Genomic DNA, 19,395 nt, shown 5'->3' with positions numbered 1-19,395 from the left:
CAAATTTTTAAAAAGACGTCTGGAGATATTAGAATATTTATATCTTTCTAAAGACAAGCACGAGTCATGTGTCGACAGATGGGGGGAATTTATGGAAGTTATTAATTAAATCTATTCTCGATATGATCATGTATATTTAATATATTCCAAAGTATCTTTTACTTGTATCATATACCGATTATTCACATCATTTACTTGTATTTGTTTTTTACTATGTCTTATTCGAAAATATCAATAGTATGACTATGCCATATAGGTCAATCACTTATGTATTGTAAAAATGTATGAATGTATGTATGCACTGTAGTTTGAACACCAAAAAGATCAATAAAAAATAAAAAAAAATTATCATTCAAAAGGCATTTCGAGAAGTTTAAATAAAAATTATATTAAATTAGCCGATGTGCAAAAAGTATTTACTAACGAACAATATCTAAACAAATTAAAAAAAGGTTTTGCTCTGCGTATAGAATCTAACTTGTTGTGTCAGATTAAAGAAAAGTAGAACATTATATCTATGACTATCGTTTGAAGGAGTTTTTTCGACCATTTTGCGATGTCTATAGTCAGAGGTTGTTTAATATTACCTAAACAATGTGCAATTTGATCAAATCATGTTCCTTTCTAAAATCATCATTCACTGATCTAGAATAATTTTCAATAGACTTTTTCGATCATTTTTATGACCTTTTATGTTCTTTTCATTCAATCATTTCCTAGGGTTTTTGCTAATTTTTCTTTCAATTTTTAAAGAATATCTGGACTGATGGAAAGAATATGACAGTTTTTCCCAACACTGAGGTGTTTTAGGCGAAACACATGATGGAATCTGCTACCAATTGATGTATCAATCCAGGGATGAATAGAAGGAGACTATAAGAAACAAAAATTTCTGACTATTCTATTGATAACTAATATAGGATACGGAAACAAACTGTTCCCTCTTAAAAATGATCTATAATAAGTCAACATAATTGAAATTATCAATCAAAACTTTATGGAGTTTCTGTCCTTAAATGACTAATTTTACCAATTTATTTTTAGCTACAGAACTATGTTGTAGATATATACATACAGAGAACACGAGCAACTTAAATGATCAACAAGACATACCTTATAGTTAGGTGATCTAAAATGACTTCAAAGATCGACTTCTTTTTGTCCTGTATTTCCCATTATCTAGGTCATTGTGTTGAATTTGAACATGACGCCAAGCTTGATCGAGGTAGGTCTTTATGGCATGATTAGGCTAAATTCTGAATTATTTGAAAAACATATAAGGCCAAGTTGTTTAAATAATTGTAAATAGATTGAACATAGTTAATAACTTATAAAATATAAATGGGAAACATTAAAATTATTTGTTATAGAAGAGGCAAACCCATTATCTTTAACACATTGCTTAAAGGTAAATAAATGATAAGATGTATTCACTAGTTATTCGCACAATGTATGACGGGTGAATCTATTGGAAGAGACATTGCAGAGAATAAATCCTTTCATAGAAGTAAAAAGGTACAATGCCAATTTGAAAAGAATAGAATCCACATAATCAAGAAAAATAGCTGAACTATTGTTCAAACCAGCAGGAAACATTTGAAAAAAAACAACAAAAACAGACACACAATTCAACACAATATACAAATTTAGTCAGAAAACACATTAAATTATCGTATAGTAGGATAAAAACAAAACGATTGTTTTATGCATGTCAATGTTTTTATAATTAATGATCTTGACTAGTATTTAACTGAAATGACATCTATTTTGACACCTACATATTTCTTTTGTTCATCAATTCATTATCATGTGATTAAACATTTTCTACAATGGTGGATATAAGGATATTGTTTGTAACAACCCTTGCTTTAGTTAGCGCAGGAGAACTTCCATTTCGGAATACCTCACTGTCATGGCATGACAGAGTTAACGATCTTATTAACCGCCTGACAATAGAAGAGTTAATGGTCCAGATGAGTAGAGGTGGGTCCGGTCCTCACGGTGGTCCAGCACCAGCTATCCCTAGACTTAAGATTGATCCTTGGAGTTGGAACACCGAGTGTCTTCGTGGAGATGGTGATTCTGGTAATGCCACGGCTTTTCCTCAGGCGTTAGGATTAGCTGCTACATGGAGGTATGTTTCGGATACGTTAATACAGTTATAAAATATATATATAAGACTGTGTCAAAATTAGTTACCTATTATTATCTTCTACGTTTTAACGCATGTATTAGTCAGGTCAGGCTGTTGTAAGGTCTAATAGTGTATGTATTTCAACTTGTACCATTAGATTAGTTAATTACTAATTAAAGTGGTATGTTGCAATATATTATATATTATGTATAACTGTCAGTCTTTACTGATACATTCATGTGCCTATACTAGTATACGTGGCAGTTTCACTTTTATTTCATTGTAGCACAGAAGTAATTCACAAGGTTTCCGAAGCTACAAGTATAGAAGTCAGAGCTAAATATAACTTCTTTCGAGAAAATAAACAATACGGTGACCACAAGGGAATCAGTTGTTTTAGTCCTGTTGTAAATATTATGAGACATCCACTATGGGGACGGAATCAGGTTTGATACTTTGAAGTTACTTTGATTTTTGTACAGTATAGTGTCACTCCCCGGATGAGTCAAACAAAGACTAAGCTGTGTTTATGGTTAGCAGGCAGCATTGAGAAGTAAGAGCACATATCACTCGACTCGGCAGTTTAAACGGAGGTGGTATGCCATGTCTCATGCCTTGAGAACTAGCTTATACAAAAACGCATTTAGTAATTGCATTTGAATGTTGAAAAGCGGTCAAATATCACCATTTTAACAAAAGTTAACCATATAGCATCTTCAGTTTAGAACTTGTGTTCAAGTTAGTAAAACATTATTTTTTTGGAGACAAATTTTCGTTCCTATACTTTTTAATAAACCATATTTATTTTCTTGGTGACATATAATTAATATACATAAAACTTATTCGTTTCTGTTAACAATTAAATTGATAGTACCTCTGTATAAAAGCTGTTTAACAAGTAAGCTCTGCGATTGATTAAATAATTGTACTCTGATCAAGGTCAGGTTGCAATACAACATTCATATTAGAGACGGGGAAAACATTTTATAGCAAATCCATCAGATTGTTCTGGTGACCGGACGTAACTGTATATTCATAAATCCTGCACAAACGATTCTAATATGAGAATGGAGAAGTATAGGTGACCTCATATTTTCTAAATACAAAATTCAATCATTAAGTGCCAATGACTATCGACATTTATAGTGTTTTAATGATTTAATCGTGAAAATGCTTTTTTGTGGAAAGACGTTAGATAATTCTCTTTCTATATTCGTAATTCAGGAGACATATGGAGAAGATCCCCTTCTGTCGGGAACTCTAGCTTATAGTTTTGTTCAGGGATTACAAGGGGGAAATCCGCGTTATGTCCGAACTAATGCTGGATGTAAACACCTGGACGTCCATGGAGGACCAGAAAATATTCCTGTGTCTAGATTTTCATTTGACGCAAAGGTAAGCTTTTATAATTTTGTGACTGTCATAGAAGTGAAAGGTTTAGCTAGCTATAAAACCAGGTTTAAGCCACCATTTTCTACAAATGAAAATGCCTGTACCAAGATGACAGTCGTTATCCATTCGTATGATGTATAAGAGCTTTTGATTGTGCCATTTGATTAAGAAACTGGTATTTTTGTGATTTTACTTTTGCAATAAAAAATATTTTTGCGATGTGGAAATGTGAACATTTCTAAATGTATTTTTGTGCATTTATCATCATTATCTTAATCTTCTGATAAACTTACTTATGACATGTATATATATATTTACAGGTGACAGAAAGAGATTGGAGATTAACATTTCTACCTGCATTCAAAAAATGTGTAGAAGCTGGAACTTACAGTTTCATGTGTAGCTTCAATAGGTATAGATAAGCTAAATAGTGTGCTTAATAACTTATATTGGCAAAACATTTCGTTTAAGAATATCAAAACGACCATAAATAATTGCATATAAATTCAAAGAAAAGACAAGGCCCATATTATAGGAAAACACAACTGTATTTAGTTATACCGTGGCGTTCTCTTTCCATTTGTGTAGAAATAGCTCTTTACTGTCTCTGTAACATTATTCACTACACGGAACATCTTTGAGCTTGACACAATCAGACTGAATCTTCGGCATGTCTTAATTTGGGATCGTAATATGTTCCCCTCATGATGCTTTTATTATATTGTTATCGTATTTTATGATTCATATGCCAATAAAGATTTTTGATACGTGTCTTAATGCATTTTTATAGTAATACATAATCATATTGAAGGATAAATGGTGTACCAGCATGTGGTAACAAGAAGCTCCTGACAGATATCCTCCGTAAAGAGCTTGGATTTACAGGTTACGTGGTGAGTGACCAAGCTGCTATAGAGAACATCATAGACTATCACCACTATACCAATAACTCTGTAGACACAGTAGCTTTGTGTGTTAATGCTGGATGTAACTTGGAACTGTCAACCAACCTGGAGAAACCGATCTATTTTTCTATGCGTAAGATACATTTTGTAGATATACAACACTGACATTTAAAGAATTCTTTAAATTCACTTTCACTGGTATTAAAGAGATAATCGTAACTGCAATTGCGATTATCCCAATATGGCGACGGTAGATATAGGTAAAATCTTTACACTCGTTTTTCTTAAATGTAGCATGTTTTTGTCAATAGAAAACTGTTACTCAGCTGCAAGGTTTATCTATACCATTACATCATATTTGAATCGTAACGGTGCACTGGAATTGTCTAAGCGCTGTGAAAATAGCCGTTGAAAAATTCGGGATGATAATCGTATCTCTATGTTATTTTTCTTCTTTGATAATCGTAATTTTCTTTATCGGATAAAAGTAACTGAAAATTAATAAATGTGTCTCAGCATTTCAATGGTATTTTGTGTGTTAAAAATGTAAATGCCCAGTTTAACGATGACATTAACGCATATAAAAATAAATGAAGAAATTTACGGGTTAATATCTAGGATAAATTTATCTATATATCTCTATTTGATGAGAAAAAGGATGGATTAGCTTTATTCCATATTCCAAAAGTGCAATCCTTTCAATTCATTGCTCAAAATGTAAGTCACTTATACCACATTTTCATATGTCATATGTGTTGCCTCTTATATCACGTTTATACTAAAATTATGTGCGAAATGAACAAAAGTTTCCGTCAATAACTTTATAACTGTCGGATCTAGTGTTCATATCTCCCTTTTCCTTATAATTCAATAAATTCAGCCGTCCATATTTCCCCCTTGGATTCACTTTTTCTATTTTATACTGATATAATATATGATTTTAAAAATTAAATTCAAATGTTTTGATCAAATACCCATGCTTATTAGGACGTTTCCTTAAACAGTGTGGATGGTAAAGGATCTTAAATACTTACCAGTTTATTGTTACTATTGTTTATTGTCACTTTTGTTTTTTGTTACTTTTGTTTATTGTTACTTTTGTTTTTTGTTTTTATTAACCTTACCTTTAGTCTTACGAAGCATTTGACAGACGGAAAAAAACCACAAATATGTATATTGATAAATTACATCAAAGGGCATTACATGTAGATCATCACAGTCGGAACTGGTTTAATTACAAAGATTTTTATAGATTTTAAAACAAATGTTGTGTGCTTCAGAAAAATGCATAAATTAGGTAAGGCTAATATTTGTTTTCATTTAATAGAAAAGTACTAATTATATGGCAAGTATGCAAATACAAAAATGTTCCTTGCTTAGTACCTTCAATAGTTTTCTCTACAATATCTTCCATGCATATGTATGCAGCATACTTTTCATATACCGAGTATTTATGCTTTTTTAATAAGTTTGTTTCTAATTTTGCGGAATATGCGTTATTTTATTCTCAACTTTGCAGTCATTCTTTGAATAAGTATTTCTTGTAAGAAAATTTAAAGCTAGATCAATTTTATTTCTTTATTTTCGGGCTTTTGGCAAAACTATAAAAGAACACAAATCCATGTTTGTCAATGAACTCCACGTTACTTATAATTAATTTCATAATGCACAAAGAATCCCATGTAGGGCCAATCTTTCTCTAGTCTTATATAGCATTAAATGTTTTAAGGATGTCATATTATCATAATTCAAAATTATTTTGTGTTGTTTATAGTTTATATCTGAGATACTGAAATTTCAGTGACAGTCATTGAGTAGCCAAAATAAATAAGAAGATGTGGTATGTTTGCCAATGAGACAACTTTCCACAAGAGACCAACATGACTCAGAAATTAACAAATATAGGTCACCTTACGGTCTTCAACAATGAACAAAGCCTATACCGCATAGTCAGCTATAACAGACTCCGAAATGACACTGTAAAACACTTTTCAAAGTTATCCCTTGTTCATCATAACTTTTAAGTTGTGATATCATCCATGAAAAATGATCGAAGTGACATAAAAACTGTAGCCACTATTAAATTTCTCGTCAAACGGTTTTTGACGAATACTAAATGTCTCTCCTACTTCGTTATGGCATAATAGGGTATGTTCTAGAATTAAATCAGCAGTGGCCTCCCGGGAGCAGAAATAGCACATATAACCACCTGCAATAAATGAATTTAAACAATATTAACTATATTTACTATTTACTTCAGGATAAATTAATTTTTGTTGACTGTCTTAATCAGAAATCTGATGTAAGGTGACACATGCGTGTCGCCTGACAATTATTGTCATGTATCATAATTTCAATCGCTCATTCACATATTTTGTGGCATACCTAGTTCTTGAAAATTTCTGTATATTAACAAAGTTCGTGTTTTCCCATTTCCAAATTTCTTGAAGTTTGTTCACCCTTCCATTTTATGATATACTAGTATGCAGCTGAGTAACTATTGACAAAAACATGCTACATTTAAGAAAAATGAGTGTAAAGATTTTATCTATATCTACCGTCGCCATATTGGGATAATCGTAATTGCAGTTACGATTATCTCTTTAATACCAGTGACTTTGAGGTCTATGGACGACGAACTCTAGGATTTCAAGTTTTTTCATTGTGAACTTTATGTTTTTTTAGCAATATTCCACAAGCAGGGTCACATGATGTTTATATTTTCCCGTTGATAGCTGTTAGAGGTCTTGATTGCTATCTGTTCATGGTTTCGTTGATAAATTAGGTCGGCGACAAATTGTTTGACCGGTTAGAGTATCTGCTTCACATATGACAACGAATAGGTTCTGGTTGTCTTACAACAACCGCGTCCTCCGTTCTCTTTTTCACCCCTCAAATGTTACCTACCGAATAAGACTTATCACAAAATTGGATCGAATCATAAGCTTTTTAATAATTTCCGCCTATCTTTAAGTATAGGAAGCTATTGCATCAATAATTTTAAATGGTAAAAAAAATTAAAAATCATTCCTTCGAATATTGCAGGAACGCCATCCTGATTTGATTTATCATCAAGGAATGTCGCGTATTACCACTGACCTGCGATTACGATAACTTAGATTAATACTAGTATACCATTTTATTTTATCAGTCGATGCAATCAAAGCTGGAAAATTGTCAAAAGAAACAGTTTTAGAATCTGCGAAGCCATTATTTTACACAAGAATGAAGCTTGGAGAGTTTGATCCTTTGAAAATGAATCCTTACAATTATCTTGATATGTCATTAGTCCAGAGCGAGGATCACAGACAGATTGCTTTAGATGCTGCTAAAAAATCATTTGTTCTTCTGAAGAATAACGGCAGCTTTCTACCACTGACAAAAAGGCTAAAGAAAATTGCAGTAAGTTATAAACTAGAAATCTTATTAAAAGTTCATATATGTATCCTTCATATAAAGCAAAGCAATGTTTATTTCAGATGTTTTGTAGTAAATGAAATATGGACAGAAGCATGTAGAATGTAAAGCATTATTTCATAATGTCTCTCAAATAAAATATCAGTTCTACGTAAATAAACATTTTTTACTTTCAAATGTTAAGGTTTGAGCGTTCCCGGTGAAGGTGAATCCATAAAAACGCATGGGACGCACGACATTTTTAGAATGTTATTTTCATCAGGTCCGATTTTGGTTCAATTTGTTGATAATTTCAATTAAAAAAACCAAAAACCATACTACATGTAAATTATCGACATCGAAGTCAACGAATAGCAAGGACCTTATAGTTAATTACTATAACATTTACTAAATATTTGCATTCTGATATATTTGTTGTTGTGTTATTAGGTATTAGGACCCATGGCAAATAATGTAATCCAACAGTTTGGTAATTACAACCCTAATGTTATGCCAATGTATACTACAACTCCATTGGATGGTCTTAAGCAGTTGTCAGATGTCACTAACTTCGCAGCCGGATGCAAAGACAATAGATGCATTCATTACAGCAGTTCGGCAGTGAAGTCAGCAGTGAATAATGTTGATGTCATATTTATTTGTCTAGGAACAGGTAGGGTTTTGCATTTATGTTTTGTACATTATATATTGAACAATTCTTAAGTGTATACAACACTATTGAGATACTTCGGTATTGTTAACATTTCGGATTTTCTATCCAAGAAATAGACAACCTTATTTCTGTATTTCGCAAATCCTTTTTGATTTTTTGATCATCAATGCTTTATTCTTTATGTGACCGTTTAATATATTTGATACCAGCTTCACTTATGGCATACACCATTTAAGCCTGGTACATTAGATGACTTTTTTTTTTAAATCAACATGTTTCATTACAGGACTAGAATTAGAAAGTGAAGATAATGACAGGGGGTCCATGGAACTTCCGGTGAATCAGTCTCAAATTGTAAAAGACGCCGTTCAATTTTCTGGTAATTTAACACTAGTAGGAAATAATATAAGAAACGAAAAAAAAAAATATCGAGTAGCAATTTTATCTCAATGTTTATATGATTTACAAATATGAATTAGTTATTTTTTAGTTTACCATTAACCTTTATATAAGATGTGACAGATCCAAGCAAAGCCTTACGCAATATTTCCGGCACAAACAGCATTGACAAGGCTAATGCTACAATGACATCTCTTCGACAGATTTTTAATATACGATTTGGCGTTAGAATTTGTCGTGTTGTTCTGTTGTTTTCATCTTAAAGTTGATGTGTTTCCTTCGGTTATTGTTTGTTACCTGAATTTGTTTCTGCTAAATCAGATTATCACTATTAAACAGCAGTATACTACTTATGCCTTTACTTATTCCAGAATTTGAATTTTTAATTAACGTTTGATAAAAAGTAAAATAACAAAAATACTGAACACCGCGGAAAATTCAAAACAGTAAGTCCCTAATTAAAGATTTCAAATGGCAAAATCAAAAGCGTAAACACATCAAACGAATCGATAACAACTGTCATATTCCTGACTTGATACAGTCAATTTCCTATGTAGAAAATGGTGGATTAAACATGTTTTGTAGATAGCTGAATATCTCACTAAAGATCTGCTAGCACAAAAATGATAGTCACAAAAGAAGTTTTTTCATTAAATAAAATTGAGAATGCATAATTTCAGTCGGACTTCAACGGTTATAACATGTGTGAATACACACACTTTTATGCAATACGATCTGCTCACAGCGTAAATCGTTATGTAATCCGCTTACATCAGATGAAATTTGTTGACCAGGCTGGATTTTTCGGTTGCTATCTATGTTTATTTTATTTCATTAAGATTAGTTTGTTTGGTACATGGTAAGATACAAAACCCTGCGAGTGTAAGGGCGTCAAACTTCAGGAGTTTTTATTTCACATTTCCATTTCTATTTTACATTGGATTATGTTTGAACTAGGAAAAACCTTAATTTTTTCATTTACCATATACTTTATATTTATTGAATGTGAGTAAATCTAAATTAAAACTTCAAAGTTTTATTTTTCTTAGGATCTACACCAATTGTACTTTTGTTATTTAATGCTGGACCCTTAAATATAACTTGGATGGATGAACACCCGCGTATATATTCCATTATGGAATGTTTTTTTCCTGCTCAAGCAACTGGGGATGCCATTAAGCAGGTGTTAACTAACAGTGGAAACAATTCAAATCCTGCAGGAAGGCTGCCATTTACGTGGTATAAGAATAGGAATCAGGTTATTTACATAATAAAAACTTCAAAAACAGAAATTTACATCGTCCACGAAATTTATTATTTGATGAACATCTATTAAATATTTCAAATTTATGGTCATCAATAGTGAACAAGTTATTGATTTAGTAACGAAATATTTTAATAAAAGGAAGAAAGAAGTATTTAACATACCGCTATTTTTATTTTCGATTTAAACAATTCTATAAAGGACATTAAATGGTACAGTACCCTCAGTAACCATTCGAAATTACTAAGACGACAACCATTTACCATGATGATGCATACTAGGTATCACTTTTAACATTGATGTAAATAAAAATGAATGGATTAATGAGTGAGCAAGCAAATATGTCAAGAAATCAAGTTCAAAGTAGTAGTTTTGAAACATACCATTCCATTAATTGCTTATATTTTCATACTTTTGTTAATAAGTACACGAATTTCACAGCACTCCAACAATTAAAACTATGCAAATATAACATTTCAGATTCCATCAATGACAGATTATTCCATGACACAGAGAACCTATCGATATTTTACTGGAAAACCACTATATCCATTCGGCTATGGATTATCATATTCCAAATTCTATTATTATAACGCATGGATGAATCCATCTATCAAAGCTGGAACTAAACAAGGGATACGAATCGAAGTAGGCAATAGTGGTCCATATGCCGGAGATGAGGTATAAATAATTACAATATAAGTGCAGTATGTATATCCTTGCACACATCCAATAGGAGCATGCGAAACATAATATATGATAAAAATTATTTAACATCTGTCACTATAATACATATTTGTTTGTTTTTCAAAGGAAATGAGTGTTCATCCCTTTATATTTTACACTGTCGTACAAAGTGAGAGATTTAGCGCTATAAAACCAGGTTTAATCAGCCATTTTCTACATTTGAAAATGCCTGTACTAAGTCAGAAATATGACAGTTCTTGTCCATTCGTTTTTGATGTGTATTGTCATTTGATTTTGCCATGTGATTATGAACTATCTAATAGGATCTCCTTTGAGTTCAGTATTTTTGTAATTTTTTCTTTTGAAACCAATGTTGAAAATGTATACAAATAAAATTAATAAATCATAAAGAAGACGTTAAAACAGATCTATATGTTAAATTGCAAACGATCATAGAAAAAAAACTAGTAAAAACCCCACTAGATTTATATTTTTCTATTAAATATAACAACGTTACTGAAATATACCCCACGAACATATATTGTTATTGCTGTGAGTCTTTTTGTTACAGATAGTACAGATATACCTTAAATGGACAAACATTACACAAGAGATGCCAAATATTCAGTTAGTGTCATTTAAGAGAGTTCACCTGGAGCCACAACAGGTGTTGAACTTCTTGTTATTTATATCACCTGAATCTATGGCGGTATGGGATGACAAGGACGGATTTGTTATAGAACCAGGTAATTCCGATTGTCTTTGATTCTGCTAATGCTTAAAAAATAAATATAAGAATAAAGATCATGTACAATGTTCCTGTTGATTTCTTCTACGTTTGTAATGTTCAAAGGGATTATTTAAAGGACGATCAAGAATTCATTTTTATATATTTTTTAAGTCTTTCAAATAACATGTGCATTACCGAGTTTGCTTTTTTTTCTTTCTGAAAGCTTTGGTAGGTCATTTTATGTTTCTTATTCGCGATAGAATAATAATTAGATCCAATGGCACTTTGCGTGGATAAGAAATATGTTTTAAGCTGAATTATGTGCCCAGCTCAGTAAAATAATGTTTCAAATCGTTTTCAAAGCTGTTTTTGTCTATATTTTGTTTTTTATTTTACATATTTTGAATAATTGAATAAAACTTATGTGTGGACGTTGACAATGGTATTTCGTTTCTTTGTAAGGAAATCTGGTCAATGCTTAATATGCAGAGTTTGTGTTTAAGTACTAGTAATGAATATAAATGTTAAAGAAAAAGTAAAAAAAACCATCTCATTTCTTTTTCAGGAAAGATACAGTTATTTATAGGTGGTCAGCAACCGGGACAATCGAAAGTGATATCTTCAAACATACTTACCAGACAATTCACTATAGTAGACAGAAAAGTTCTTAATAAATATAGCGAAATGCCAAAAGATATGCTTTAAGCATAATTGTGACCCGTATTTTTTTTTACAATAAAATCATCTTTTTGTTTGAGCTATTTCTTAGATTACTTTACAAAAACTAAGGGCTCTAAACATTTGATGACGCCAATGCAAAGACTCTACCTAACCGTAGACAATGTTCTAGCAGTACTCCACTTTTACAAATTATAAAAAAAAGATATGTATAATAGGATATGAAAAATCATCTCTTTCATCATAAATTTGGTATTGAACTTCCTGCTAAAGATATAGATATCAAGATCTGGGAAAGGGCAGTGTTAATTGTTAGTATTATCTTTATTTAAAGTCAGATCATAGGGATAACTATATTTAGTATACATACGAGAGTCGTCATTATTGAGAGCCAGTGTGTCATGAAAATATCTATAACTTTTATAAAATGTTTGTATCAGATGTTGTTTTGATGGTTCTTTGCTGATTTAAGTCCTAAATTACAACTCGTAACAATACAGAATCAGGACCGCAATTAGTAGTGCACAGTAAGTTCCCATTGACATCCCAATAACTTGGCGATATATGGAATGTCCTTAGCGAACAAAATTTTTATCTAGTAAACATTTAAGTGCAGTCACGTATCAAAGCAGTTGTTTTCCATTTGTTATGTATGTTGTTAAGTCGAGCGTTTGATTTTTTCAGTTTTTTATGGACTTCCCCCTTCAGTTTTTTGCTAGTTCTTTTCTAATACATGTATACTTGATACATATCAGAAAGTATGACATATTGTTGTAATTAGACGTTTCGTCCCTGAGGGTATCACCAGCCCAGTAGTCAACACTTCTGTGTTGACATGAATATCAATAATATGGTCATTTTCATTAATTTCCTGTTTACACAACTTTAAATTTATTGTAAAAACTAATGATTTTCTTATCCCAGGCATATATTACCTTAACCGTATTTGACCCAACCTTTCTGGAATTTGAATCCTCAATGCTCTTCAAAAGCTTCTCTGACTTTACTACAGTCATATACACATATATAAGCCAAATAAGACGTTAAGCCGTATCTAATGCTTGCATTTGGTAAAAATAGTCGAGCAACAAATCACGGTGAAAAGTGAAACGTTTGATATAAAAGGGAAAACAAATTAAATTGACAAACTTTTGATTGAATTCACTTTTATATTTAAAAAAAATGTAACAGTTAGCATAAGACCTCAACTTTTCTCACAAATACGTGTATCTGCGACTACTAAATCTTATTTTGCTACAATGAAATCGAATAAAAATTGTACAGGCATAGTCATAACATTAACGATATCAATTTCCCTGCACCAGATGCGCATTTCGACAATACATGTTTCTTCAGTGTTGCTCGTGGCCAAAATATTTGAAATCCAAAGCTTATATAAAAGATGAAGATTTATAACCCAAAAGGTCCGAAAAGTATAGCCAAATCCGTGAAAGGAATCACAGCTTTGCATTAGGGAGAGACATTCCTTAATTTATAATAATTTAAAACATTCTGTTACGGCAAATTTTATTAATACAAAAACATCCGTAGACATCGGTCCATCAGTACTGTTTGTAAATTAAGATCTACGAATTTATTCGGTCCGTTACTGGTTGACAAATAAACTTGAGAATGGAAATGGGGAATGTATCGAAGAGACAACTACCCGACCATAGAAAAAACAACAGCAGAAGGTCACCAACAGGTCTTCAATGTAACGAAAAACTCCCGTACCCGGAGGCGTCTTTCAGCTGGCCCCTAAACAATTATATACTAGTTCAGTGATAATGAACGCCATACTAATTTCCAAATTGTACACAAGAAACTAAAATTAAAATAATACAAGACTAACAAAGACCAGAGGCTCCTGACTTGGGACAGGCGCAAACATGCGGCGGGGTGAAACATGTTTATGAGATCTCAACCCCTCCCCATATACATCTAGCCAATGTAGAAAAGTAAACGCATAACAATACGTACATTTAAAATTCAATTCAAGAGAAGTTCGAGTCCGATGTCAAAAGATGTAACAAAAGAAAATGAATAGAATGACAATACTACAAAAATAACAACAGACTACTAGCAGTTAACTGACATGCCGGCTCCAGACTTCAATTAAACTGATTGAAAGATTATGATTTAATCATATGAATATCAGGCACAATCCTTCCCGTAAGGGGTTTAGTATCATACCATCATAACATATATGAGAAGAACGTAATCCTTGTCATGCCAACAACTGTTTTTTTTTAATAAATGTATTTAGTTACGATGCAAAGACCCTATAAGTGAATCAATATTAACACCAAAATATGCGATCTTTAATGACCTGACAACAGTATCGTAACTATATCCCTTCTTTATAAGTCTATTTAAAGGTTTAGTTAGTTTCTGTGGTGAATACTGACATTTTTGTGCTCTATAAAGAATTTTTCCATAAAAAAATTGGATGTGAAATACCTAAACGTATAAGAATTCTGCAAACGCTTTATTTTCATCTGCGAAAACATATAGCTCATTCGAGCTTCTGTCAATAGAATAAATAATAATCAGATAAACAACACACGCACATGGGCGGATCCTGTCATTTTCAAAGGTGGGTCCAACCCAAGATAAAAGGGGTCCATCTTAAACAAAAAAGTAAAATCACAATAATACTGAACTCCGAGGAAAATTTAAAACGGAAAGTCACTTATCAAATCCCAAAACTAAAAGATCAAACACCTCAAACGAATGGACTATAATTGTCATATTCCTGACTTCGTTCAGGCATATTCTCTTGTAGAAAATGGTGGACTAAACTAGGTTGAAAAGCTAGCTTAACCTCTCACTTGTATGACAGTCGCATAAAATTTCATTATATTGACCACGTTAGATAACAACACAAACAGACATAATAGGTAAACATGTCAAAAAAGGGTACAGCAGTCAGCTTTGTGTTATAATATTCAAAAGCTTGGATTGTCAAAAAATGGGGTATCAACCCTCTTAATCCACTTAATGTATGCCGATTTATAAACATATGATTTTCAAATATATCCGTCATAGATAATGCATAATCACATTTGGCTTACGTTGTTTGTTAATACTTTTGATTTACATTCTGACTTCTTACTTTGAACTGTAAACTACATTGTATATCAAATAATAAATCGGTTTTAAAAATGGACTGAGATAACCTAGTAACACGTAACCATTGTGGTGTTAATTTTATAACGTAATCACTAATATTATAATTGCGTCATGTTTTAAGCAAAGAACAATAAAATTATATGCATTTTTATCACAAGGACCAACGTCCAACTTGTAATACGTCAAAATGATATTTAATACCTGAGGATTGATTATGGCTTATTATTAACCCTTATTTACATAAAAATGAAATATTGTTCAGGTGTGTAAATTATAAATACGTTATTTGTATACTATTATACCTTTTATATATCTACAATTGAAATCTCCTTACATTGACGTCACTGTACAATTAAAATACAATTTGTATCGTGATACATGTAAATACAAACATATCGGTAATTAACTTGGCACAGAAATGGACTGATATTTGAATACCTGGAATATTAGACAGAACTTAGTTGCAGGATCTCTGTAGAACAAATGTAGAAGGTAAGTAATTATTATAAATTATTATAACTTTAGCTGTGTATTATGATGTACCTGTGTCACTTCGGAACAAATGTTTAGGACCCAAAAATATGATCGAATGTGTAGTTAGTGTGATATTTCTATTGTTTTTAAATATTTTATATAACATATAGATTCATAATATTTATAAAAAAATCCACTGTTTTGAAATATTACCGTGTTAAATGAAAATGGTTGTAATAAATCATTATATATTTATCTATATGTGCACATATGAACTGTTTAATAGTGCAATTTTTGTTTTGTGATGAATATTTTAAGCAGAAGAGGAATACTCTTTGAACTACTAGCTTTTCTATTAGATAATCATATTTAACTTCATTTCAGACATGCAAAAATCAGAGAATTGCACAGCTTGTCTAAGGGACAATGAGAAGATTCAGGCAGATTTATGGTGCTATGATTGTTCGGAAGCATTATGTGATCCATGCGGGAAAGTCCATAGAAAATTTGCAACTCCTCATAAAGTGAATGACATTCATAAAATTTCAATAATGGACAGGACTATTATAAAGATATGCCGTCGCCATGCTGGTCAAGAATTAAAAGCTTTCTGTAAATGTCATGGAAAAGTGTTGTGTCAGAAGTGTATATCTGACTTTCACAGTAAATGTAAAAATGTACAATCAATAGAAAAGGCTTCTGAGGAACTAAAGGATGGACTTGCTTTAAAAAATTTACAAGAAAGTTTGAAACGATTGAACATTAGCACAAAGGATACTGTGTTCAAAATATCAAATCGTTCTAAACAATTGCATCAGCAAAAGACCTCAATTCTCAATGAAATTTTGAACATTCGTGAGTTAGTTAATGGAAAGTTGGACCAAATAGAGAAAGGGGTATTATGCAGATTTAGCCAACAGAATCACAATATATCAGAAATTGAGACCAAGTTAAAAACATTACAAAGTGATTTAGATTCAAATATGGAAACAGCAGATCACCTTAATTACAGTACTAATCAAACACATATATTTCTAGTGTTGCACAACCTTAGGTCAAAACAGGATGCCAACGAAAACGACATTGCAAAAACAAATCAAGAACTGGAATCAATTCAACTTAACATGATACCAGCAAATTTTACAAGGAAATTGACAGATTTAATCTCATCGTTAGAAGGAACAGGATATACCGATCATTCCTTGCTAAACAAAACAAAATTAAATGTCCATGGCAAAATATCAACAGAATTTATATCAGCAACCAAAATACAGACGCTAACGCCAACTAAAGGTTTCATATTTGGTGCATGTTGCTTTACTGAAGACAATCGAATCGTTCTAACAGAATCAAAATGGGATTCAAAATACAAACTTAGCATTTTTGATATCAAATCTGGGAAAACTGAGCGAGTTTCCATATCACTTCCCGAGGAACCCAACCAGTTGTGTTCTTTTGAGAAATCGCGTGTTTTAGTCACGTGTAAGAACAAACTACCGATAGTTGTCGTTGATGTACAATCAATCACAACAGACAGGAAATATATTCGACCATGCATTGACACTCTGGTTGGAAAAGATACAGGTCAAAATATCGAGTGTTCATTTATATTTGGAAAAGGCTTCCAGATATGGGTGTGTATCGAGTGTTGTATCAAAGGAAAAGACTCAACATATATTTGTTCAATAAATTTTGAGGGTGAAATATTAAAATCAATTCCTTTGAAAACGGATATAAGTGATATGTGCATGAATTTTCGCTGCGATTCGTTCATCTGCACTCACAAGGACCGGAACGAAATTTCAGAGGTATCGGTTATTGGAGAACACGCGGTATATTACAAAAATAGCAATATAGGTAACAGTTGTCGTATTGCAAGCGACGCATCTGGTGGTGTATATGTTTGTGAGCCTATAACAAATAAGCTATGGAAACTGAGATCTGGCGAACGAAATACTGTGCTAACAGAAAAGGATGGAATAGCGAGTGTTTCTCATGTAAATTTCAACAACAGAACTAATGAGCTGGTGCTTACTAGTAATGGAGGGGAGTGTGTTTATGTTTACCATGTTCAAACCTGAATAGATAATAAACCATTAAAAACAGAAATATATATATATAGAACGTATAAATTTCCATTCAAACATTTCATAAGAATAATGTGTCGAGATTTGATTTTTAAAAATATTTTTCAATTCTATAATAGGTTTGAGAGCAGTGTCAGAACGATTTAACTATAAAATTCAGATTTGGTTGCAAACTTTGCACGAATCGTAACTTGCTTAATATGTGGTTAAACTTGTAATCTAGTTTAAAAATATAAAACTTACAACAACTTTGTTTGTTGTTGACCAAATGATGATGTTGCATGTGCAAAAAAGATTGGTAGCCAGTTTTCTTACGAAATATAGGGTGTAAAAGCACTTCAATATAAAAATAGTGGACTAATATACATTTATGCGAATAAAAAAAAACTTGAACCTCCACCAAAGAATACTCTATTGGATTTTATTTAATGAACTGTAACCTAGTATGTTTTATCTACAGCCATAAATTTGAGCTCTATATTTTATTTGGCTACCAAGTTGCATATGTACATGGACTTTTAAATGTCTTTTAAGTTAGATAGTTGAATGTTTGCATTAGTCCGATATGAAGTCACGAGTTACTAAACTGTGTTTCTCAACACATTATATATTTGTATTTTATAAATCCTACAAGCTGTGTGTGTTGATCATTTTTCAATAATGATAACATTTTTGGGTATTTCTCTGTAATGCGAATCCTCTCAATGCTCTTCGGAAGCTTCAAATAAACACATGTGATATTAACAAAAGTCAGACGTCTAAAATAGTTTAACAAAAGACCCGGAAACGCCGTGGTAAATTAAAAAGGGGAAGTCCACTGACAAAGTCAAACGCTATTAATCAACTAAACATGCGAAAAACAATATAGGTTAAAGTCGTTTGTTTAAATCTCATTAATCGATAAGGAAAACATAAGTTAAAAAAATAATAATAGATAACGAACAATAAGAAATAATCAAAGAGCTGATAGCTCTGAAGTGGAAGAAGGTGAATAAAAGGTAACTTGAATTACCATAAAAGCAGCCCCCACTTACCCAGGCTGCTTTGTTCCATTATCGTTAAAATGTATTTTTTTTCTTCAAACAAGAAAAGGTCATAAGTACATGGATTTCCCATCCGTACAATCATTTTCTATGTTCAGTTGACTATGAAAATTAGGTAAAATCTTTAATTTGGCAGTAATTAAGAAGATCATATCAAGAGGAACACATGTGTACTAAGTTTCAAGTTGATTGGATTTCAACTTCATCAAAAACTACCTCGACCATAAACTTTATAACCAGAAGCAGGACGGACGGACAGACTAGAAAACATATTGCCCATAAATGGAGCATAAAAATAGTAAGACTTGTTACATAACTTTTGAAAGTTTCCATATTGGTTTTTACTGCACAACAACAATTTTAAAGGTTACAATTTTTAGCGACGTATTTTGCAAGATCTG

At 31.8% G+C, this 19,395-nt stretch overlaps 2 protein-coding genes across 2 annotated transcripts; both read left to right on the top strand.

Moving 5' to 3' along the window:
* The first annotated feature begins 1,045 nt into the window (after positions 1 to 1,045).
* LOC134686622 (uncharacterized) lies at positions 1,046 to 12,334 on the top strand. The gene is made up of 13 exons (XM_063546298.1): positions 1,046 to 1,225; positions 1,873 to 2,134; positions 2,421 to 2,580; positions 3,359 to 3,529; positions 3,847 to 3,938; positions 4,338 to 4,564; positions 7,583 to 7,833; positions 8,278 to 8,500; positions 8,787 to 8,879; positions 9,949 to 10,157; positions 10,644 to 10,844; positions 11,422 to 11,596; positions 12,146 to 12,334. The coding sequence occupies exons 1-13, from the start codon at positions 1,135 to 1,137 to the stop codon at positions 12,283 to 12,285; spliced, it is 2,295 nt and encodes a 764-aa protein (XP_063402368.1). The 5' UTR covers positions 1,046 to 1,134; the 3' UTR covers positions 12,286 to 12,334.
* Positions 12,335 to 15,735: 3,401 nt separating this feature from the next.
* On the top strand, positions 15,736 to 17,973 carry LOC134688508 (uncharacterized). Its single transcript, XM_063549284.1, has 2 exons — positions 15,736 to 15,882; positions 16,249 to 17,973. The coding sequence occupies exon 2, from the start codon at positions 16,251 to 16,253 to the stop codon at positions 17,943 to 17,945; it is 1,695 nt and encodes a 564-aa protein (XP_063405354.1). The 5' UTR covers positions 15,736 to 15,882; positions 16,249 to 16,250; the 3' UTR covers positions 17,946 to 17,973.
* Positions 17,974 to 19,395: the final 1,422 nt, after the last annotated feature.

This window comes from Mytilus trossulus, chromosome 10 (assembly GCF_036588685.1).
Source record: "Mytilus trossulus isolate FHL-02 chromosome 10, PNRI_Mtr1.1.1.hap1, whole genome shotgun sequence".
In the NCBI taxonomy this organism is placed as follows: Eukaryota; Metazoa; Mollusca; class Bivalvia; order Mytilida; family Mytilidae; genus Mytilus; species Mytilus trossulus.
The sequence above is the reverse complement of the archived record's forward strand: the minus strand, read 5'-3'. Positions and strand labels throughout refer to the sequence as shown.

Coding starts and splice junctions, on each gene's coding strand:
- LOC134688508 (XM_063549284.1), top strand. CDS start 16,251: ATGCAAAAATCAGAGAATTGCACAGCTTGTCTAAGGGACAATGAGAAG.
- LOC134686622 (XM_063546298.1), top strand. CDS start 1,135: ATGACTTCAAAGATCGACTTCTTTTTGTCCTGTATTTCCCATTATCTA. Junction 1,226..1,872: donor TGACGCCAAGCTTGATCGAG/GTAGGTCTTTAT, acceptor CCCTTGCTTTAG/TTAGCGCAGGAGAACTTCCA. Junction 8,501..8,786: donor ATTTATTTGTCTAGGAACAG/GTAGGGTTTTGC, acceptor GTTTCATTACAG/GACTAGAATTAGAAAGTGAA.